At 42.0% G+C, this 18,677-nt stretch overlaps 1 protein-coding gene across 8 annotated transcripts in view; it reads left to right on the top strand.

The window, feature by feature from the left end:
* Window positions 1-17,873, top strand: part of inppl1b (inositol polyphosphate phosphatase-like 1b) — a 32,378-nt gene extending 14,505 nt beyond the window's left edge. For 6 of the 8 annotated variants that reach the window (XM_037076388.1, XM_037076387.1, XM_037076385.1 and 3 more), the window contains 26 exons: window positions 1,217-1,280; window positions 3,409-3,547; window positions 4,272-4,392; window positions 4,813-4,953; window positions 5,053-5,140; window positions 5,235-5,312; window positions 5,622-5,759; window positions 5,894-6,008; window positions 6,634-6,734; window positions 6,827-6,929; window positions 7,026-7,222; window positions 8,727-8,844; window positions 8,972-9,068; window positions 9,427-9,565; window positions 9,651-9,750; window positions 10,568-10,656; window positions 11,739-11,820; window positions 12,243-12,332; window positions 12,424-12,537; window positions 12,622-12,710; window positions 12,785-12,872; window positions 13,874-14,026; window positions 14,439-14,511; window positions 14,625-15,414; window positions 15,510-15,625; window positions 17,087-17,873. In XM_037076388.1, coding sequence (XP_036932283.1) covers window positions 1,217-1,280; window positions 3,409-3,547; window positions 4,272-4,392; window positions 4,813-4,953; window positions 5,053-5,140; window positions 5,235-5,312; window positions 5,622-5,759; window positions 5,894-6,008; window positions 6,634-6,734; window positions 6,827-6,929; window positions 7,026-7,222; window positions 8,727-8,844; window positions 8,972-9,068; window positions 9,427-9,565; window positions 9,651-9,750; window positions 10,568-10,656; window positions 11,739-11,820; window positions 12,243-12,332; window positions 12,424-12,537; window positions 12,622-12,710; window positions 12,785-12,872; window positions 13,874-14,026; window positions 14,439-14,511; window positions 14,625-15,414; window positions 15,510-15,625; window positions 17,087-17,180 — 3,517 coding nt within the window. In that variant the 3' untranslated portion in view covers window positions 17,181-17,873. Of the gene's footprint in view, window positions 1-1,216; window positions 1,281-3,408; window positions 3,548-4,271; window positions 4,393-4,812; window positions 4,954-5,052; window positions 5,141-5,234; window positions 5,313-5,621; window positions 5,760-5,893; window positions 6,009-6,633; window positions 6,735-6,826; window positions 6,930-7,025; window positions 7,223-8,726; window positions 8,845-8,971; window positions 9,069-9,426; window positions 9,566-9,650; window positions 9,751-10,567; window positions 10,657-11,738; window positions 11,821-12,242; window positions 12,333-12,423; window positions 12,538-12,621; window positions 12,711-12,784; window positions 12,873-13,873; window positions 14,027-14,438; window positions 14,512-14,624; window positions 15,415-15,509; window positions 15,626-17,086 lie in introns of those variants that run through there. The other 2 variants (XM_037076392.1, XM_037076393.1) reach the window with 2 other exon arrangements.
* Window positions 17,874-18,677: the final 804 nt, after the last annotated feature.

Below are 18,677 nucleotides of genomic sequence, written 5' to 3' on the forward strand. Positions count from 1 at the left end.
CAAAATTCTCGTGTCAGGTGGTGGATCCTGGGACAAATACCTTTCAAAGGTCTAATTTGGTCTAATTTGAGTCAGTTTAGGGGTCCTTGATGTGAAAAAGGTTGAGAACTACTGTCTAATATGGTATGTACTGTACATGGCACCTGCGAGCTGGTGCTGTAAATTTATTTCTAAGTATACGCCTCATGTCCGTAAATCTGTTTAGATCCAAACTCAAAAGCAAAGAAAAATGCAAGGGAGTACGACTCCCCGGGAATCACTTTTATAGAGGCTATTCAGTTTTATTTGATGCGTCTAATCTTACGTGTTCCACCTCCTTGAAAATATTTCATGAATGATTCACTCAGGATGTCTTGAAGCAGTGAATGCTGCCCTTTGTGAGGAGAAGCTGAAAATGGTTCCACTTTATGTAGATCTCGATACCTAATCTCGTGAAACTTTTAGATTTTTGGCCTATAAGATTGGAAACTATTCATAAACTCAACATCTCTGCAGAATGTCCCCATCTGTGAATTGATTCAGCAGCTTCACTCCCTCCCTTCACATCCATCACTTTCACCATCATCTGCCAGCTGAAGACTGGCTGCGTACGGGCCGCGCCAACCTCGCGCATACACCCTCTCCAGACCGTCCTGTCCGAACACAGTCCACCTCTGCCAGTCAAACCCTGGCCCAGGACTCCCTGTTTCCCCTCTTACCCCTCTTTCTTCCCTGGGGCCCCTGAAAGAGGGCGGGAGCTCCGGCGACCGCACTACGCTGACTGCTCATCAGCCCGAGCCAGATACATTCCTGAAAGCTGAGCCCGGCCGTTCATAGTGCTCCCTCTTTCCCCTCGTTCTTTTCTCAATATGTCATCCTCCTTTTTTAGTTTTATTAAATTTCTCTGGTCATTGTGCCATCACGGTTCCTCCACGGTTGATATACAGTAGCAGACCAACACGAAGCTGCCATTCAGCTTTACTTGCTGCCTGAAAACTGATGGAGATGATGATCTAAGTGTCTAACTAAAAAAAAAAAAAAAGGGCCACGTCATTAGAGATTTGTAAAACAACTGGCGCCTTGTTAAGAAAGTTACAGTGTCTTTAACGACAGCCACACATCTGGTCCTTGTTTAAGCAATACATTTCAGTACATTTTCCCTTTGAATGTTTGCTCGGAAGCGTGTCGTCTTAATTTGCAATGCTGTTTACGACGCCGTTCCTTTTGGTTTCCACAGGTTCCAGCGTCACGTTCACACCTACCGTATTCTCCCGGATGCGGACGGCCTTCTGGCAGTTCAGGTGAGCGTTCGCCGCCGCACAACACTGAACCGAACCGACGAGGAAGAGGAAGGAGGAGAAACACAATAGATGCCTGAAACTTTGGCACCAACAGTTCACACACATAGAAAAACAGAGGGATCAAACAATGGTTTGTTATTGCCTGTTCTAAGGAGAACAGGAACATGTTTGTGCTTCCTCTCTGTACGGGCTCTGTTACGACTGCAGCGGCCTTGTTGTCTGAATGGCATCTCTGCCATGTGGCCGCATGCTTGCAGCATAGGCTCAGCAGCACAGAGGAGAAATTGTTTTTATGTCTCAGAGATTCCTACTCAACCCACACACTAGGTCATTGACCAATGGGTGTGCGTATTTGTTATGTGTGTGTGTATGTGAGGGTGTTTGTATTACACATAATGAGCCCGTTGGATGTGGCGGAGTTAAAGCCAGGGATGGTATGTGTCTGTTTTTGATACCCGGAGCAGGGGGCCATTTCAGCAAATGATCTAATTATTAGGCGATAAAAATACACACAAGCATCGAGTTTGCAACACACATGCACACACATTTACACACACGCACACACACACAGAGGGTGAGGCAAAGCAAAAGAGTGAGAGGAGTAAACATTTTCAGGACCTACACCGCAAATCAACTGTGGTTTTCTCAACTATGTCTGCATATTAAAGTCCAATAACCAGTTTAATAATGATTGTCTGGCATTCCTTTTCAAGCTTTTGACTTGGGGGAAAAGAAAAAAAAAATCCTCCTGCTTTCAAACTCTGCTTCTATTTCAGTTGTTTTTCCACTGCCATCAGTATAAACCTCCAGTACGTATTTTCCCTGACTGGATTTCTTTTTTTTTTTTTTTTTTTTTTTTTTCGCATGCTTGCCTTTTTGTTTTTCCAAGATGGCCGTGGAGATATTTCGGGCCCTACTTTGTCCCTCACTGTCTCTTATTCCTCGTCATTTCTTTTTAATTGCTTTTCAAGAGATCCTTGTGGTACAAAAATACTATTTGAAGAGTTCCTGGCAAAGCGGACGCGTAGCTCGAGCCAGAAACGGGTTCTTTCACCACAAAATAAAAGCAAAACCCTAAAAAAAAATAAAAAAATGAAGGCACAGGAAAAGGGCCTGGTCAGTATTGTGGTCTAATGTGTGTCATGGTTATTTTTTGTGCATTGTGTAGTGTGTATGTACAACACCTGTGCACAGCATGTGGTTTTTTTTTAAGCTTAATTTTTTGCCTGTATTGCTTTGAGTGGCACTGGAGTGTATCTGTGCAGGTTTCCGTGGAAAAGTTTGAGAGCTGACGTTCCTTTTCTCGTGGCTTAAATGTGTAAATGTATGCATGTAAAAACTTCCTTGCCATGTTTCGGTGGTGGGGCTTTTTAGACTAACTGGGATTGTTAAACTTCACTCAGCTGCTGCCAGGAAGTCATTGTCGGTGAGGTCACTTTCCTTTCTAAATCCCCCCCCAGGGATGCATTTTATCTGAGCAAATCTTCTGTGTGCGTCTTTTTTATTCATGCAAAGAAACGCTTCTGTTTTGTTCTGCCGAGCAAGATGGAGGGTGTGAGGGGTGAGCGGTGAGAGGTGGGTGAGTGGGAGCGCTGTGGTGAAACATCCACCAACAACCGCATAAAGTATACAAGCCAGGATCGGGTAGTTATTTCACTTTATGTTCAATATTATGCGCGCTATAAGATTTAGACATTAAATTTTAGCACAAGAGATCTTTCCAGGGCATTTTCAAAGCTCTTTTGTGAAAAGAGCTTTATCATCTCAGGTTTGTAAGAGAGGTTAAGAGTGAACAAGACAGCGAAGTTGCATTTGAATGGAACGTAGTGAGGCCTTGGCTCTGTAGACCACAGCCTCTCTGCTTTGTGTTCACTTTGTATTACTCGAAGCAAGAATATGAAAAGAAAAAAAAGAGCTTAATTGATTTGAATTCAGGTTTTCTTAAAGAAATGTGTTCCTGAATGCAGCATCAGTGTGTCACATGTCTTATTATCTACATTTGATTACAGTTTCTTTCATCTCTCCAGTTTATGTGTGAAGCATTGACAGACTGTCGGCGCACAGTTCATGTGATTTAAACAGTTTATAATGGCTGAATGGCTGCTATTGTGTGTTTGTGTCTCACCAGACGACACAGGGGGTGCAGGTGAACTGCTTCCGGACACTCGAGGACCTGGTGTTGGGGTACCAGCATCCCCACAAGGGCCTGGTCACCCCTCTGCTCTTCGCTGTTCCCCGTGATACGGACACTGGTGATGAGAGCTCAGGTGAGACCCTTTAGCTGTCACCCAAAAGTTAAATACATCTGCATATACAATACACTATATTGTGCATTTGTGCAGTGAAGTGCTGAGATTCACTGCTGAAATAAAAGTACGAATACAAAACTGTGAAAATACTCTACTGCAAATGAAATTCTTGCATTCAACTAACTTACTTGCTTATGTAAAAGTACTCATTCTGCAGTAGAATGCTTATTTGATTATTATGTTGGATGTTTTTGGATTAATATCACAGTTGCTTTAACATGCATGTTAAGACTAAGCTCATTTTACCTTCTTTATACTCTGTTGGGTAGTTTTATCTGCAGCGGTGCATCATATGACTGTGAGATCATCATGTGTTTGTAGCTTCGCTCTCCTGTGAGACCTGTGCATCTCTAGAAAGTCAGTTTTTTTATGAGCTCGGCAAAAACAGCATTTTCACCTAATCCAAGAGGGTTTTCAGGAAGTCGGAGGTTTTTCTTAACCCTTAATTCTTGAGTTTATCATGTTCAAAACCACCATGTTTAGTAAAAAGTACAAGGTAAAGAATAAGTATGTCGAACTCTTGACAGTATATGAGAAAATATACTTTGTTACGTTCCATCACAGCCTTTGTGTATCCATGATAAATCATACATATAAATGTTGTAATGTTTTCAAGCCCGCCCTTCAGCGCTGCAATATTCATTACTTATTATTAATCTACTTTTGTTGAATATGTGCACAGATGATGAGAAGCCGTCTCCAGTTCCAGTCACGGTCAACACAGTGCCTTTCACAGGAGCACCAGCAAAACCAGCCCCTCATACTGCGTTCCTGGATAAGTTGCAGGAGCTGAACACATCCAGGTTCGATGATCTGTTTTAAATGCTAAATACTCTTTTTTTTAGTGCCTCTCTGTGCTCTGCATGTACAACTTTTTCTTTTTCTTTCTGTGTTTTCTGTGTGACAGTATTCGATAGATTTATAGATGTGACTGTCTTATTGATTTGTAGTGTCAGCCATCTGAACTGCTCTCTGCTAATTTCTGCTGCTGATCACTGTCCTATTTAACTATGCACCTGTTTGCATTCAAGCATAGAGAGAGCTGCCTGTGAAACACTGTTCACTGTTTGAACTCGTTTATTTTTGGCCTATTAATAGACAGTGTCGCTATCTGCCGTCAGCTCTTGTTCTGCTTTCACTCTCAGCTGTCAACAAAAAGTGACCTCCAGAGAGTAGAAAAAGTGCACAGTTCATGAAATATTACTGTGTTATCTTGTCTGCAGCACCGCGGGTGAGGTGATCGGTCTTCTCAATGACTACCTCTTCAGCGAGCTCCCTCTCGACATTGAGAATGTGCATAAAGGGGCAACGACTCTTTGTCACCTCAAGCGGACTCTGGGTACTGCCTGCCAAGGCCTGAACAGGTAAGTGCGTTTCTATTGTAATGATGAACCCCCTTTATACTGTATTATCAGTTGATGTATGCCCTTTAATCAAAAGTTGTGTATCGATGTGATCTACAGTGAGATCGATCTGACCCTCTCGAGCCTGGAAACCCTGGCCAAGGTCTTCGACCATCCTAGCTGCTCTTTAACAAACACCAAGGCTCAGGTACAATGAAAACACACCTGCAGTATGATGTGGTAACACAGCACTGAGGAGGAGAGAGCTGCATGCAAATTAACTCTTGTATGTTTCAATCCAGGGCCCAGAGATGGAGATTGACAGCCTGTTGTGTAAGATTTCAGCTTTGGTCAGCCTCCTGTCTTCATTGGAAAAAAAGGTTTGTGTATGTTGAGGAAAAACTGCTGCTCGACATTAGTAAAATGATGAAGCAGTGATTTCTAGCTTCACGAGTGCTTACAGGTCCTACAGTCAGTATTGTGTTAAAGACTAAAGCTTGAACATTATGATGCTTGAACAAACAATTTGACAGCACTTAGTCAGTTATTATGTTGTTACGCTTCTACGTTACTAACAGGACAGTAATAGATTCCACAGTTCTCATAGTCGGTACTCAAACACACCAGTCTTGTTTGTGTAGGGCTACACTATCATATTGTACCGCTGCAATTATGATCTGCTCATAAAGGTTTTAAAAGCGTTACAAGATGCGGTGACCAACCACAATCTGGCGGCGCAGCCTAACCCGCCCCCTCCTGAGCCGACGCCCTCCAGTGTAACACCTGTAAAGAACCATGACAGACAGCTGCCGGTCCACTCCTTCCAGGTACATCATGCACCAAATCCTTCTGTAAAGGGCCTGTTGTTCTGTTATATTCTTAAAGATATTATATAGAACAAGACAAATCATTACATCCGATCTGTAACTGTGTAAAGAGTTGTTTTTCTCCGTGTCTCCAGGTGAAGATGGTGAGGTACGGCAGGCAGACTGTCTCTGTGGACGTGGACTCGGGAGTGCTGCTCTTTGACAGGAAGGCTGGTTCGTTTGGTATAGAGAGAGTGTCACATGACAGAAGTAAGAACATATTTACTCACATTCACTATAACATTGCTCACGCTCGCACAATACATTTAATAACTGTCCGGTGAGCTAATGTAACATTTCCTGAAGTTCAGTTTTGAGGCACTCCATATTTTCTGTTACTTTACACTCTTTCTACATTTAGGAGGCAAATATTGTCCTTTATGCTTCACTACATTTATTCGATAACTTCAGTTACAAGTTACTTTGCAGATTACAAACTGCATCAAAACCAAAACAGCACATTTTAATTCATTATTCTACCAGGAATCAAATTTAGAAAAAATAATAAATAACACTGACTCCATTTGTCCTAAAAATGCTGAATATGGGATCTGATAATCAACCAGATGGATGATTGGTAGATGCATTTTATACAGTATATTCATACTTGTTAATACATATATAATTTTGATACTCAAGTACATTATTGCCAGAAAATGACTCTTGATTCTTAATATCAAATACTTTAAGACTTTTACTCTTTTACTGTTTGCTTGGCTGACTTTTACTTCTACCAAAGTAACATTTTAAGACGGTTTCTTTACTTTTACTCATAAATGACATGTGTTTTTTTCACACACTGTAACTGTCTGCTGGCACGTTTCTTGTACATCAGTCCTCCAGATTGTCAAGTTCCAGAGCAGTCCCGCCAAGGTGTGCCTGGTTGTCGACAGCCACCACAGCACACCGCGGGAGATGACGTTTGAGAGTGCGCGGGTAAGACAAGGCGAGATGATGTGTTTTTACTATGAACTGGAATCCGCTCTTTTCTTTCCCGTAATTTACTGAGTGACTCTCGTGTCTTTCAGAAACGTGATGCCTTCTGCCAGCTCCTCCAGCTGATGAAAACCAGGCACTCTCAGCTGAGTGAGCCTGACGTGGTCTCAGTATTTGTTGGCACCTGGAATATGGGTAACCGTAACTTTGAAGTCTGTCTCTCGTGCTAAATAAGAAGGAAAGGTTGTTTTCTTAAAAATGATTATTAAGTGTGTTGTTTTGATTACACAGGTGGCTCCCCTCCTCCTCGCAGCCTGCAGACGTGGGTGACCTGCTGCGGTCTGGGACACACCCCTGATGAGTCGACCGCCTTGCTCCCTCACGACATCTACGCTCTGGGCACTCAGGAAAACCCTCAGGGGGAGAGAGAGTGGACAGAACATATCAAAGCAACCCTTCGCAGCTACACTCACATTGACTTCAAACAGGTAATTCTCTCTCTTTTTTTTTTTTTCCAAAGTCAGCTCATTATTCTGTCTAAATAGACTGTTGACAGGTCTTGGGCAAAAACACAACATATTTGAAAAGATTGTTGGAAGCCTCTCTTAACACAAGTGACGTCACAGTCAGATTGGGATTTTATTGAATTTATAAAACCATCTTATCATGTCTCAATGCTAAATTGGTGGAGTAAAGCAGTTGTTTTCTCATCACATCGTACATTTTATCTCAAGATCAGATATCCACCACTTGAACCAAACAATTTGTTTGTTTACGCTTTCATAATGGCAAAAATCTACTTATTTTATTGATTTTCTTTTTCTTGTATTCATATTGCATAATGAATATATGAGTAAAGTAATGCATACAATGTTATAACATTCCAGAGTGAAGCCATCCAGAGTCAGTATCCGCCTTAATTAGACATATTTCTCCAAACCAAGGATGCATATTGTTAAAACAACTAATACAAATACTCAACTCTTAAAATATAGATATATATAATTACACATTGTCATTGTTCACCATTGTCTGTTAGATAGTTTGTGGGTTGTTTGGTTGGATTACACAAAAACTACAGGAATGCATTTTCTAAAAATAAACAAACCAAAAATAGAAAAACAATAATAGACTCCTTGAATTTTTGGGGGGGATTTTGATAAATTTTCTTTCTTTAACATTGTTAAAAAGGACACTTTTTCTAATTTCTCAATTAATGGATGTGTGTTTAGGTGGATTTTAAGTGACTATAAAATGGGACTGTTGGGCTCCGTTGTGCCATTCAAGTTTTAATTATGCTACAGAAATCTCCAAATCACTGTTCATACTCTCAAAACATTCACACAGATATCTTAACAGATTCACATTTTTTTATATAAACAATGAATATCTGAATATCCAATATTAGTGTTAAACAATATACATTCAATTGCCCCTGGCTTAGCAAAATGTAAAAAGGTTGTTGAGAAATAGAGTCACAAGATCACTTCTTTGTGGTTGCAAGACAAGTTTAGTATTTTAGTATGATTTCTACAACTGTTAGTGTTATTTGATGGACTAGCTGAGTGTCAGTTAATTAAATAAAACCTACATAAAGCATGAATGAAAAGGGCATTCAGCCTCGTGTACAATGCTGAACAAGAAACATAAGTAAAGTGTGAGGGAACTCACAATTTAGTGTGCAGGAAAATGTCTCAGCATCATCACAGATTATAAGAAACGTCTGTGAGTGTCTGATATTTTCTTATCAACATTCTGGTGGAAATGCATCTAAAAATCATCTAATGATAGACAGTAGTTTTGTTTTTATAAATATGTGATCAACACTTTATCTCGCTGTAAAAAGTGCATCTGTTTCCATGGCTGTGTTCGAGCTTGACTTTATGGAAGAATGGGTCAAATCAAATGGCGAAATCTGTAATTATGTGTTAGTTGACTGGGTGAAAACAGTTTTTTTTGTCATCTATTGTAAAGTGAAGTGTTGTCCTGTAGGTGGCAGTACAGTCCCTCTGGAGTATGAGGCTGGCTGTGTTTGTGAGGCCGGAGCACGAGAGTCGCATCAGCCATGTGAACACAGCCAGTGTGAGGACCGGCCTGGGGAACACTTTGGGTGAGCGGCCCTGCATGATCTCATCAAGTCGTGGCTGACAGCCAGAAATATCAGTGCATGACCGACAAGAGCAGAATGTGTTTGTGATGATCTGGAGGTGTGAGGCTGAGTATCTTTGTTGTTTCAGGTAACAAGGGGGCTGTCGGGGTCTCATTCCTCTTCGGTGGAACATCCTTTGGGTTTGTTAACTGCCACCTGACCTCCGGAAGTGAGAAAGTCCTGAGGTACAGTGTGTGTATGAGTGTATGTGAGCTCCTTTTTCCTTTCTACAATGTATTAAAATGAGTTTGTGCTGAGATTAAAGGTTTATTTGACAGGGATGATGTAGGGACGGCATTGTTACATCAAAATAAAATGCTACTGATGCAATGTGGATGAGACTTCTAGCCATCTTTGTCCTTGGTTCAGTTTGAATAAAAACAATACAGCACTCTCATGAATCACTCATGAATACAAACAATAAAAGAAGACACAGACAAGCAGCCACTCGACACAGTGACTGCAAAAACAATGAACGGAAATAACAATGAAAAACCAAGAAAATAATAGATGATTCTCTCCTGTAATGTACATCATGTTCAGGAGGAACCAGAACTTTGTGGACATCCTCCGACTGCTCTCTCTGGGTGAGAAACAGCTTGGTGCCTTTGACATCAGCCTTCGCTTCACCCACCTCTTCTGGTGTGGAGACCTCAATTACAGACTCGACTTGGATGTACAGGTCAGACCATGAATTTAATGTTAATTAATTAATAGCAAATCGAGAAGTCCAAGACGTTAATGCTCCCAATTCTTCCTGACTCCAGGACATCCTGAAACATGTGTCGAAGAGGGAGTTTGAGGAGCTCATGTGTGCAGACCAGCTGACCCGAGAGAGACACAAGAGGAAGGCCTTTCTCAATTTCAGTGAGTTTCAGTTTGCTGTTTGTTCTATACTGAAAGTTATAAATATCAGACGTTGTTGTATAAGAACTTTGTATGGAAGCGCTGCGAGACAAAAAAAACCCCCAGATTTCTAAGTCTGTTGTGTGATTTTCTCTCCTGTATTTGTGACTTAACAACACATTAAACAACACAGTTAAACTTAAAACGTTATTTTTTATTTTTCATCTGTTAAAGAGGAGGGAACTTTTTTTTTTAGGTGGTAAAAATTTGAAAGAAGTGGTTGTTTTTGTAATACTCATTTACAGGACAAAAGAGGGAAGTTCAGCCACCTCATTATTATGGATCCCACTGCTTTTCTTGACCTGGCCTACCCTCCCTGATTGGCTTACCCTGACGTTCTTACCCAAGGGAGGCAATCAATTAGATCTGGAAGGGTCCTGCCAAGGAAAATCTGTGAGATCCATAGTAATGTGAGGTGCACGTCACCCTCTTTTGGCCGAAACAAGTATTACAACAACAAACTTTTTTTAAATACTTTTTGTTTTGTTGTTTTTCCATCTGCTGACCTGTTTATCACAAGTTTAAAAAAAAAATAACTTGAAAATTATCACGAGTTACATGATCAAAAAGAATGAATTTAAAAATCTTATTCTCTCTTTTTTAACCTTTTCTTAATTCTTACAGTCCAGAAAACACAGGAGATCTGACTTCAGCATTGTTTTGACTCACTTCTAATTTTTACACAGTCAGTGATAATAAGATGAGCACAGAAGCATTTCCTCATGATTTTGCTCCACATTCCTCACTCTGCGCTCTTTCTCTGTTTGTCGTGGTTAAGAGGAAGAGAAGATCGCATTTCCACCCACCTATCGGTATGAGCGGGGCTCCAGGGACTGCTACCTATGGCAAAAGTACAAGACTTCAGGAGTGAGTCACTGATGTTGCACAAAAGCACCTCAGAAAAACAGGATGATGTGTCGGTAAAACATTCTTTCATGCGCCGGACAAAGGATGCAATGGCCACAGTTAAAACAATATCTGCCCCGCTGAGTAGCTGCCAAAAAATGCTCGGAGGTTTTGTAGCCGTACTCGAGGCTTTCAGGGTTGCAAGTGCCAGTATGTTGGATGGTCCACCACTGAAAACACATAGAGGATGGATTACCGAAGAGTTTGGTACAGACATGCATGTTTTCTGGACAGCATATTCTAAAGAGGAACTGGAGATGTTAAGTACAGGCTTATTGAATCAGTATTGCGGCTGGAGACTCTTCTTAAATTAATGTTGCTTAGTTAATGTCCTCCACACGAAGGTACCTTCTTGTGTTTTAATCGTTACCCTGACTGACATTTTACAATGCGATGTGTTTATTTTGATATGTAAGGCACCATAGCAACAATAATAATTGTAATTTAACACCTTTCAAAAGCGAGACTACAGTGTTTTACAATAAATAAACATATATGGGATTTAATAAAACCCAGCAGTTAAGATATGAACGAGAAAAAGCCAAACGATGAAGGTGCGTTTTAAGAAAAGCGTTAAATGTGGATGAGGGAGAGGCGTTTGCCTCCTCATCAGTAGGTTTCCTGCCACATATAACCAAGATGATTAACATATAAAGAAAAAAAACAGACAAACGGCAATATCAGCATTTTAAAAACTGGTGTTATCATATGTTCAGCTTGTAGATTTATTGTATTTTAGACCAGCAAAGTAAAACAACAAAGAAAAGGGGAAGCATTCTAAATATACAGTTAACTCACTTCTTAAGATATGTTTATGTGCAGCTAAATCCCATTTGAGGGGCCTGTAATTGGCTTTGACAGCTGCTGCCAAGGCCACTAAAAATAGGAGGTAAAGAATTAACCCACAGTCTAAAAAGGGAACCACTGGCATTACAGGAATGAAGGCCCACTTCATTACATACAGTTTACATTTGTGGCAAGTTCATTTTAAGACAAAGAAACATATAAAGTGTCTTGATTTGCACCTACATCTGTCTCTGTAGGTGCGAGTCAACGTCCCATCGTGGTGTGACAGGATTCTGTGGAAGTCGTACCCAGAGACACATGTCTTTTGCACTGCATATGGTAAGTTTTACCTAGAAGCTGAATACGGCAGAAACAAACTGTAAAAGAGGAACAAAGAAAAAAATGGCCAAAGGTTTTGGATGCAGCATTTCTTTTTTTTTTCATCTTCACCACTTTAAAATAAGAGCTGCCCTCAAAACGAATAACGGTCAACCCCTACATTCTGGTCTGTGGTCCATAAAGAAACAGAGTCATTTCCTCTCAGCACAAACTTCTGTTTCTGACTAACCTCAGGAAACAAACCAAAACTAACTCGGTAGTAGCAAAGCTGCCTTTTGTCTCCTAAATCACTCTTTTGTCAAGTCTTGTAAAATACTGCTGACAGCTCATCTGCCTCACGGTGCTGTGAGATCATTTTACCCACAGAACATATGACATATTTAGTTTAACAATAAAGTGAAATGGTGGATTTGTCTCTCCAGGTTGCACAGATGACATCTTCACGAGCGATCACTCACCTGTTTTCGCCACCTTCGACGTGGGAGTGACGTCACAGTACAGCTCCAAAACAGGTGCCGTCATTGTTGTGGACACAGACAGACAGAATATGACTAAATCCCCTTTGTCAGGTGAACAGTATTGTCATGTGTGTTTCTGGCACAGATCTAAATTCAAGCGTGGAGAAGGCCTGGATAGAGCTTGAAGGCATCGAGGCCATTGTGAAGACTGCGAGCAAGGCAAAGTTCTTCATTGAATTCTACTCGTCATGCCTTGAAGGTTTGGAGTCACCTCAGAAAGACATTTCATATAAAGCATTACGTTGCGCAGCGGCTAACAATCTATTTGTGTCATTCACTGCAGAGACACGGCGCTCGAGCGAGAACGACTCACAGAGCTGTGACGTTCCCGGGTTCCTCAAACTGGGCTGGTCTTTCAAACAACTGCCGAAGGTTAGAAGCTTGAAATGGCTGAAATTATTCTTTGTTTCTGAAGTCAAGTTGTTAACTTGTTTTTTCTGACACAGCTTCTTCCGATCATGTCTGACATGGAGTTTCTTCAGGATCAGCACCTGCTGTTGTCCGTCAAGTCATGTGATGGGTTCGAGTCATATGGTGGGTCACAGTGCAAATTAAGCTTGTCTGATTAACTCCATTTCTAACATCCTGTCTGTGTCTCAGCCACTCCACCTCCCACCACTTGTTTCTGCACTGTGTAACTTCAGTACCTTTAAAGTGACAATTTACCCAAACAATGACATGATCTCTGTAAATGTTTCCACAAGTGTAATCTGCTTATCCAGATGGTTTCACTATATTTTCTGATACAGTTTACAGATTTCAGCTTGAGCTTAAGCTCCAAAGGTTTATATCCAAATCCAAGAGCTGGACGGCACCATATTTGGAAATGACACGACTATGTGTGAGCAGTTTCATTGTGAAAAAAGTCATATAAAAGCTTTTTGTGGCTTCAGAAGCAGCTGCATGTATTCTGATAAAATCGTCTCCATTCATGTCATTCAGTGGGTTGCATTATGGGTAATGTAGTCACCAGAAAGGCTGTCCACTGGTCTAGCATAGCAGTCCAGTGACACTGTAGGACTCAGACAGCAGGACAAGCAACATAACTTTTTTTTTTTTTTCTAAATTCCAAGCGTCTTTCCTCTGGTGCCTACATTACCCACGAGCAACTTAGCCACTGAGTGACATCACTGGAGGAAATTTATCAGGTTACATGCAACTCCCTCTGGAGCCACAAAAGGCTTTATACTACTTTTTCCACATCTGCAGTAGAAACTCCCCAAGATCTGCAAACACGCTTTAATGTCTAAAATTTGTGCAGTTACCCTTTAACAACCATTTTCTACTGATATCTGTTTGTAGTCGTAGTTATAGAGAATATTCAGAATAATGTGTTTGGATTACTGTGGTTTGAAACACTGAATTCAGTGTGTGGCTCAATCAAATGCAGTTCCTCCAATTTAGCTGAACTATAGTCAGTAGGTCAAAAACTAAGGAACTTCAAAGTCTGAGGACATTGTGTCTGAAACGGTCTGTCTGGGTACGTTGCACTCTGAGAGATGTCCGCCTGATCTAAGCACTAATCTCTTTTACAGGCGAATGCTGCGTGGCTCTGCGTTCCCTCAATGGTGCGTCAGAGCAGTTTGAGACATTTCTGAGTCACCGGGGCGAAGAGATGGGCTCCATCAGAGGACGGGTCAGGATCCATGTGCCCAAAGACAGACGAGGAACGCGAGAGAAAGTCTACGGTGGGTCGGCCGGAAGAGGTCCTTTCTTCCCCTCTGCCTTGCTTGCACTGTCACTTCCCTGCTGAACTTAAACTTTCATCTCCACTGTCACTGCATCCTTTACTCTCCTGCCAGTCTCACTTTGCTTCCTCTATTTGGTTCCTCAATGATCCCCTGGCTTGGCTTTACACTTGCTGGTATCTATCGTCCGCTTCCTCTTTTGGCTCCTGACTGGCTGACCAGATGCATCCTGAGACACTGAAAAAGGACAGATGAGTGTTGTGCCACAAGGTCAGGCACGACACCAACACACATAAACACAACTATGCTGTGTGGTTGCAAAGTGGCACAACCTTTGGCCTACACAGACTGCACAGACTTTGAGGAAGCCTCCTTTATTATATTTATAACTTCACTGTGCTTTTTTTTTCAGATTGGTTCCATTTTGAGAAAGATCCTGGAAGGGGGCACATGTCTCCTGCACTTACACGGGTCCAAATAAACAGGTGAGGACTTTTTCTTCTTCTTCTTTAGAGCCGATAGATACTTGATTTTTGGGGGCAGTTCTGTTACATAACTAATTCAGTGAGGTAAAGTTCAAGACTCATGTGCTTTGCAGGTCTTCGGCAGCTCCTCCCAAACTAACTCCAAGCAGCTACACCAACCCCGCCTACTTCATCTTTGAAGGCGTGTCAGTGCCACGCAGGGTGGAGGAGGCTCTGCCCCAGCGAAGGGACCCTCAAGTGATCTGGTCTGGAAATGAGGCCTTGCAGCTCCCAAAGATCTCAGGACGTCAGGGCTTTGACAGACGACCCTGTCGCAGGTCAGACTTTACAGAAATTGAAATTCCAGCTGTCTTGCCCCAGTACACTCCAACCAATGACCTTCCTGCTCCCCAAACCAACTCCTCTTATCAGCTCTTCCCCGCCAAAAACCCTCCTCCCATACCTCCACCGTCAAGTAACGCCACGTCACAGTACCAGGAACAGACTCCGCAACCCAAAGACAAATACCGGGGTAAAAATATTGTTCAAGACTCCGTACTGCCTGAGAAGAACCTGAGAAACTTGTACATGAATCACTCGGCAATCATAAGGGAAAAGGCCAGAAGGGATCAGCTTCTCCCAGAAAGGACCAATCCTGTCCGGCAAACCCAGGCCCCGTCAGCCTTCCCATACATCCCCACTCACATAGCACAATGTCAGGCGTCCGTCCCATGGACAGTGGATCAACAGCCTCCTGGACCTACTGGAGACAACTCCCTCACTGCTCTGCAAATCGCCAAGTCCCTCAGCGAAGTCGATTTCTTCCCTACAGAACAGAGAGGCCCGTCCATACCCAATCACAGGCCAGGTTATAGGAATGGCCCCTCCATGCATGGAGACAGAGGCTACAGCTGGGAGAAAGAGGTGGGACAATGCTCTCAAAGACAGTTTTTAAACAACGTGACTCCAAGTTAAAATCCAATTGTTAAAATTAACAGGTCTTCTTTGTTTCAATGCAGGTGTCTGTCCTCCAAGGTGCACCTGAGACTGTACGGGAGCTTCTCAGCGCTCTGGGTCTTCAGAAATACACCCTGGGACTCAGCCTTAATGGCTGGGATGACCTGGATTACTTCAGGTAAGATAATGGTAGATAACATGTTCCACAAGCAGCACTTAGGTTGGCTCATTACAGCATTACATGAAGCAGACCTATGTAACTACTATTTTAGAAGGACGGAGGAGCGAGATGTTTACAGTCCCTAAGTCCCTGAAGTTCTCACATTTCACAATTGGAAAGGAAACATTATATATACAAAAGTACAGGAAAAATACAGTGTGTCTCAGCAGACATTACTAATGAATGAATAATTAGATGCCTAATTAAATGATCAAAGGGTCAAAATTAGGTTGTTAAAGGGCCATATTCAGTCCACGGCGTACCAGTTCTCCTAGACTAGGCAGATAATGTGATAGGCTTTACTACACACACAGAAAATATGTATGTTCAGAGCAGCAAGTAGTATAGACACTTTCCCAGTCAAACGATACCTGCATCTGATGGTTTTTGCAACATGTGATTGGGCCACTACTCCAGCAGCTGTGACACACACAGTCTGTGGTGTGGTGACGTTAAAGTTGAGCATAGTGTGTTTGTTCAGCAAGGAGTTGGTTGTAGCATTTTAAGCAACTGAATGCTTCTATTCACACACAAAAATTAGCGTAATCAAATGAGGTACTCTATTGGTATCTGTACCTTTAAGGGTACTACTACTGTAATTTAATATTTTTTAACAACATCAGCCCGAATCACATCAGTACAGCTGGAGCTTTCTTGGAACCAACATCTAGAGGCTATTTAAAGAAACTGCAGCTAAGAGCTTTCATGCATCAACATCATCACTGAGACATCATTATATTAGTTTTAACTCCACTTTTAGAGTTGGATAAGTGTGCGAGGTACCTCAAAAGAAGGATGATGACAAAACAGGAAGGCTGAAGTAGTTCTGCTGGCACCATCCAATAACTAATATCTAAAGCTGTCACCATCAAAATCAGTGTGTGCTATGACCTCCTCGTTGACATCTCCTGGGTTCTGCTTCAGTCTGTGCTGTGTCGCAAAAACAAAACATCTGAATCCACAGAACAGAGTAAAATATAGCGCACATGTGATATGAGTAACTGGAAACACTGATGAGTAACACAAATCATTTGATACATTTGTTTTGAGAGGTAGCCTCCGTGTTCAGGAGACAGCTACAATAATCACTGAGGCACCGGTGCTGAAATGAATCTAGTCTTGGGTGTGTTGGGATAAAAATGTTGCCACCGCGTGTCCTTCAAAAGATTACAAAGACTATGAAGTTGTAAACTTCATCCATCCATCCATTGTCTGTAACCGCTTTATCACTTTTTATGGGGTCGCGAGGCTTTTTGCTGGAGCCAGTGCCAGCTGTCTCTGGGTAAGGGCAGGGTACTCCCTGGACAAGTCGCTGGCTCATCTCAAGGCTATAAACTTCATAAACTTCATAAATAGTACCATGAATAAGCTTTGAATGTCTTGTAAGGTTTGATTTGGTGCCATTTCTGCTCCCCACAGTGGAATCACTGAGGAGGATCTTCGTGCTGCAGGAGTGACGAACCCTTCGCACCGACGCAGGATCCTCGAGAACCTGCCCAGGAACTGGAACTGACACACAGAGATGGAAGAATGTTAATGGTACGAAGAACTGGAACAGGCATTGGATCCAAGATCTGAAAGGAGGACGGATTGATCGGCAGATCAGTCACGTCGGCTGGACTTTGCCACGGCCCTGCCACCTTTTCATTTACTCGATCGATGCTGCAACAACACCTGTGTCTGTGTCAACACAGCAAATGGAACATGACGCAGGAAGTGATTGTCGCAGGCTACGCTTTACTCATCTATCCAGTTTGAAGGATAATGAATAGAACGGACGACCTCCTGTATGTCCGGTTACTGACGCTTGTACAAATATTGATTTAAGTATTAAGGTGTCATTGATTTAGTTTAAGATGAATTTTTAATGACTATAGAAATATAGTCCTTCATTTTCCAGTGTTCACTTGAGGCTTGTGTTTACCGTTCACCTTCATCTCCCGTACTGTGTGCTTTCCATTACTGAACCTGCGTCTGAGCATGTAAAAGCCCTCTATTAAACCTGTGGAGCATAAAATCCATAGCTGTACATATCTACAAGAAAAAAAACTGTCTGTAAAGTTGGGATAGAAGGACCTGCCGTATCTCATATTGTTTACTGTCTCATACCGTTGCTATCATGTCACTTAATCAGTACCTGTGTCCACTGTGTGTGTTTTATGCAACCTTTGTAAAAGTAAAGTGCATAAAGCAACTCTTGACCGTCGCCAAGCAATCACACGTGTTATTTCATGCTGTCACGCAGCCGTGGAAACATCATCACATTCAAGGGTAATTCTGATATTCTCTGGGCACCGTTTTTACATGTGTTATTAAAATTTTCGCAATAGTTTGGATCCGAATGAACCCTTTAAAAACACCAAAGTGACACGTTAACAAACAAACAATTGACTGAGGCAGCAGTAGACAAACATCTCCTGTGTCATGGGAGGGTTAAATTTCTGTTTTTGTCAATCGAGCTTGGTGTTTTTGAAGAGAGAGTTGTAACAGCTGTTTGTGGTTGAATGGAAAACTATTTTTACTCTTTAATCAAAGAGTTATCTTCTTAGGGATGCGTGACATTCAGTTGCCAGACATCTGGAATATTATTTTGAGCTTTTTGGTGGAAAAACAAGCACATACAGGACAGTGAAGTTGCACCTAAAGGATTAAGTTGCAGCCATTGCAGCCCATTTCACGGCTGTCCACTACCGGACCAGTTCCAAAATGTGTCTGTGAGCCTTTAAGATGCAAAGATATGGAAAGATAATCCACAGGTTTAAAAACATTTGAACTACAGTCATTAAAGTACCAACACACTGTGTATAACCAGCTAGGTTTAATCGAACATCATTTTTATTCAGGTGCCTGATAAGCAGCCAGTAGGAATGGGCACACCGGCCCTCCCCCCTTTACGACCCTGAAGCCCAATTCCAGTCATTCCCATCCACTGTTGTGCAGCTGGTGTTGCTGTCTCTCGGACTGGGGGGCAGATTCTGTCAGTGCACTGGCATCACAGCCATGCGAGATG

The sequence above is a fragment of the Acanthopagrus latus genome, chromosome 18 (assembly GCF_904848185.1).
Source record: "Acanthopagrus latus isolate v.2019 chromosome 18, fAcaLat1.1, whole genome shotgun sequence".
NCBI classification, from domain to species: domain Eukaryota; kingdom Metazoa; phylum Chordata; class Actinopteri; order Spariformes; family Sparidae; genus Acanthopagrus; species Acanthopagrus latus.